The 4,997-nt window shown below is 30.8% G+C and overlaps 1 protein-coding gene across 1 annotated transcript; it reads right to left on the reverse strand.

The window, feature by feature from the left end:
* Window positions 1-969: 969 nt before the first annotated feature.
* On the reverse strand, window positions 970-3,134 carry LOC127091793 (uncharacterized). The gene is made up of 2 exons (XM_051030501.1): window positions 2,938-3,134; window positions 970-1,418 (listed from the first exon to the last, which is right to left on the reverse strand). The coding sequence occupies exons 1-2, from the start codon at window positions 3,008-3,010 to the stop codon at window positions 1,201-1,203; spliced, it is 291 nt and encodes a 96-aa protein (XP_050886458.1). The 5' UTR covers window positions 3,011-3,134; the 3' UTR covers window positions 970-1,200.
* Window positions 3,135-4,997: the final 1,863 nt, after the last annotated feature.

The following is a 4,997-nucleotide window of genomic DNA, read 5'->3' on the forward strand; positions in this document are numbered from 1 at the left end:
ATTTATCTACTTTTCTATAAATTACTTAGATATTCTCATAATTGAATTTGGGTTATCAATAGGATAAATTTTGATAGATGATCATAGTTCGTGTCCAGCTTTTTATTATTTCTTAATTACATTTACTTTACACTAAAGCGATCACTATTACAATTGCTTTAGCTTAATATCATTAGGATAAAATTCGATAATCATATATATCTTCACGTGTATTCAATCTTATTATACTACTACTCGACAACGCCGTGTACTCACAGTTTGGCAATGTCAACTAACCATATTAAAAAAAAAAAGGTAATGCTATGTTTTGAAAACACAATAAAAAATTAATTATAATCTTTTAATTAAATCAAGACACAATTTCCAACCGCATTGTGTTCTAGCATAGTAGCATTGCCCTTAAAAAATAACATATCGACAAATGACAATCCTTAACATTTAAACTTGATCCAAAACAATTAAAAACAATGGTTTTATTTTTCAATTTTCTACTTTCCTATTCAATTTTGCAGAAATATGAATATCACTAATGCTTAGTATTCACCACTTAACCAAATGATAGGTTTCTCCCCAAATTGCAACTGTATTAAAAAGAGGAAGTGTAAGAGTACCTAAAAAGCCCCTTGGTTACCTGCCAATAATTTTTCAATAGAACTTTAATCATTCGATTCTACATCGATGTGATTATGCATATGCATGATTTTGAGCTCAGGTAGGAACCAAATCAACTCATTATGCTATGATGTTTTAGGTGTTTACTTAAAAATAAAAAAGACTCTTCTCCGTGCCAATTTCTGAGGAATCTATAACAAATGAGTACTACTGCGAGTAGCCAAACAAGTAGAAATGTAAAATATTTCCTAGTTGCTACTTCTGTGGAATAATATTCTTGCCTTAACATCCCAAGCAACAAATGAGAGTTTATTGCAAACTTGCAATAGCAAACTATCAAACAATTGATAAACCACCTTAAAGAAGAACATTTCAATTCTATACTTTGTATTAAGAAATGAAAATGTTCAAGCACGAGAATTTGGCAGTACAGATAAATTGATTATTACCACATATATATGGAAAATCCATATGGAAAATTAAACATGAACACGGTCAAAGTAATAAGACAACAATCACCAAAACAATATGCTAGTCTAGGATTCCCAAATCCACCAAATTATTATTGCTAATGAAGTATAAGATGAATCAACCAGATGCTGTCTTCTTTTGCTGGAAAATGACTGCAAAGATAGGAACTCCAGCACCGATACTGAAAGCAGTGAACACTGCAAGAGACATTTTCAAGCCCTGATACTTCATCTTGTCCAAGTTGTACATATGATATGAATGCATGTAGTCTGGCTCACTGTGGCCATGTCCACCTCCCATCTTCTTCACACCAGTTGAATGAAAATTTCTACTCACTGTCACAACATAACAACAAAGTCTTCTAATCAGAAAGTAGAAAACTAAGGGAAACAATGACTATATCCTAAACATTTTTAAATAGGGATATATCTAGTGATAATTGCCATGATGTCAGTTTACACACCCACAACCAACAAATAACGTTTTCGGGCCAACGTCACCCAATCGATATGGAGATGCTGGTTTTGGACCCTTACAACTGTAGTTGACAGTTGCTCGCTTGACGGGGATTTCATAAAAACAAGCCATAGAAAAGCCAAGTATTATTCTACCACGACAGTCAAATATGCCACCAACGAGGATGCCAGGCATAAAACTCTCACGCGTTCTCGTTTTAGGTTAATTTATTTGCAAAATAATAATCATGGAGTTGAAGCTTATATAACCCTCCACCATTGATGCATTTTTTTCTGACTCTTTGACTTCTACCCTTCCATAAGTTTCATGTTGAATTCACTGAAAATATTTATGTTTTCGTTTTTGTTTAAAAAACAACAGCAATCAAACTTTATCCCAATACGTAGGGTCAGCTACATGGATCAAACGGAATACAATAATTATTATCTATAAATACAAGAAATTGAAGGTTCATTCTAGTGAAATATCAAAGGATGGGGTTCTGTATGTTTGAGGGATTAAGAGAGGATGGTATTTCGTGCATATTGATCCAAGGTAAGGTCTTGAGAAGTATGCAAGGATGGTGATCTGGGTATTTTGATTCAAGATGGCTAGGACACTAATAGGAAAAGAGAAAATTATGAAGACGAAAGTGTCATGTAAGGTTAATTAAATGACCTTTTAATCTGAGCCATTAACTGTTAGTTCAATGACTAACAAGAATCTCTCTAACTCACACAAAATTCATTCTTACTACATAAAACTATAGATGAGAAAATATTATTGATGCTCCTGGCTAATTAGACCCAATCAGCAAAACCTCGGTCTCAGGCTCTGATACCATGTTAAAAAATGTGATTAGGCTTGACGCATCCATACAAAACCCTCTTGTAGGGTGAGGATTACCACTTATAATTATATGTTCGGGTCATTATATTGTCCGATGTGAAGCTCTTAACAAAACACTATCATATAAATGAGATATGACATGTTAATTTGTCAAATAACCAAAGAAAAAAATGAAACTTTTTGAAACATTTTAAATGCAGTGAAAACATCAGATTTAACCCAGCCACTCCCTTTAACAAATCAAGCCTCTTCCAGCATTAATCGCCTCAACAGTGCCAACAATTCTATCATTTATTTAAGAAAATAAATCATGAATACGAATCATAAGCCTCAAATAACAAAACTGAATTCACAGCCAGAAAAAATCTTATTAACTTTATTTATTATCAACAACAGAAGACAAAAAACCTAATAAAATTGAAATTGAAAAAAAAAACAGAAAGTCTTCCATTTTCAGATCCTACCTTAACCCTAACGGATTCAACACGAACGAATCTAGTAATAATCAGATTTCAGTGGAATGAAAGAGAGAAAGGTGATGGATTCGACCTGATTTGGAGATGGATGATTCAGAAGAAGCGATGAGCTTCGCAGCAGATCTGAGTCCGTTGTTCAATGCCATCGCTAACGCAATTTCGTTTCCGCCGGCTTCTGAAAATGTGTGTTTCTCTTCTCGAAACTGAAAACTCTTTGCTTTCGTTTTGATGTAACCAACTTGGTTTTTATTTTCTTTTGATATATAAACAACCCTAGTTTCCCCGGCCTTGATTTAATTATAACTATAATTCTTTTTTTATTAAAAAAAATGAAAAAACCCTTCAGAAAATGTTTAGGAATAAAATAATTGAAGTGAATATTTTTTTTTAAAATATATTGAAATGAATAAGATAGTAAGGTATCTTCTTCTTTAACTAGAGCTTTTGGGTTCAAATGTTCAAATTTAATCTAGAGCACACAATTAAGTTAAACTTTTTGAAGGAGAAATCTATAGCCTATTATAATCCTCTCTCCGACTTAAAAAAAATAGTCTATACAATTGTGTGCAAAAACAACTTAAAAAATAGTAAATTAGTAGTTGGGTTTATCATCTTACTTATAATTATAAAACAATACTCCCTCCGGTCTCATATGTAAGAAAAAAAAAAAAACTCATCCTTTAAGAAAGTGGCTATATATTCATTTAAGTAATGGAAAATATACATTTTTTCCATATTTACCCTTATTTATTAATTTAGAAATAAATTAATATTTTTATTATAACCATTTAATGGTTAGTCAATTTTTATTAATACCATTTAATGGTTAGTCATTTAGTGGTTATATATTCCACTTACTCTTACTAAAATTTCCTGTAGAAATTTGTCCCGCCTAAAAACAACACTTCTTAGTCCATTTACTGTATTCTCCACCCGCCTAAATTTCCATGGTCCCGCCCTGTAGAAATTTAACATTTTCATAGTGAGTTCTATAAATACTAAAGCTTTTGGTTCTCATTTTCATAGCCAAAATTTTACATTTCCTGTATCATTATCTTTTGGTTCTCATAAAAATGTTGTGGGTTTGCCATTTTTAGAGTATAAAAAAAAAAGGAAGAACAAGACTCATGGAGTTTTGTACAAGATGATACTGCACCATTTATAATAGGATATGACTTTTCAAAAGCCAATGATAACAAATGCAACGTTTCAGAATAAATGCTCTTTTGGAAGTGTAAAAAGTGGAGTTATTATAGGAATAAACATGAATATTGAAAAACTAAATTTGAGGGTAAAATTGGAATGGTATATTTAATTGTAACCATTGTAATTAATTTTTGCTTATATTTGAGACTCCAAATTTTATTTTTTTTCTTACATATGAGACCGGAGGGAGTAATATTTAGACAATTTATTCCTTTAATTTGTGAAAAGAAATACTTTCTTCAATTAATATTATAAATAAATATATTTTTTATATATTTATTGAATAATTAATGGATATGATATATATTTAATGAGATTGTGAGCAATGTGTTAAAAATCAGACTTAACGGATCGATCGAACCGATTGATCCAAAAATCGGAGGGGTCAATTGTTGAACCAGTGGGAATTGGTAGAATCCATAAAAATCAATAGATTAAATGTTTATTTTTTTTCTCGAATAATACGACGTCGTTTTTGATAATTAAAAAAAAATCAACATATAAATAGACTTTGTTAAAAACTTATTTAAAACAATTTTTCCTCATTTGAATTAAATTTATTAGACACTGCCAGATAGTTTGCTATTCAATTTAAGTTGCAATTTAACTTTGTTCAAAATTTATTTTGATTTGTATTTTGTTGTGTATGATGATTATGTTTAGAATTAGAATTTAAAGAATGAATTTGTAAAATTATGATATTTTGAAATTTTGTAGATATTGTGACTTTTTTAGAAACCGAGTCATCCGGCTCGATCGGTTTAATAACTATATAGTATAGTTGTTCCTTTTGAATTGGTTCTATTTTGCAAAATAACAATATGAAGAAGTGTTCAAGTTTATCAAGTTACTTCAAAATGATTTTCTGGTGCATAAGGGACACATGCTAGATGTGATGTCAGAACATGTGGGTACGACATTTGGGTC

Source organism: Lathyrus oleraceus, chromosome 6 (assembly GCF_024323335.1).
Source record: "Lathyrus oleraceus cultivar Zhongwan6 chromosome 6, CAAS_Psat_ZW6_1.0, whole genome shotgun sequence".
Taxonomy (NCBI): domain Eukaryota; kingdom Viridiplantae; phylum Streptophyta; class Magnoliopsida; order Fabales; family Fabaceae; genus Lathyrus; species Lathyrus oleraceus.

Excerpts from the sequence above, each read along its gene's own strand:
- LOC127091793 (XM_051030501.1), bottom strand. The coding sequence starts at position 3,010 with ATGGCATTGAACAACGGACTCAGATCTGCTGCGAAGCTCATCGCTTCT. Across the intron at positions 1,419-2,937 it reads ATCATCCATCTCCAAATCAG|TGAGTAGAAATTTTCATTCA; the intron begins GTCGAATCCATC and ends ATGTTGTGACAG.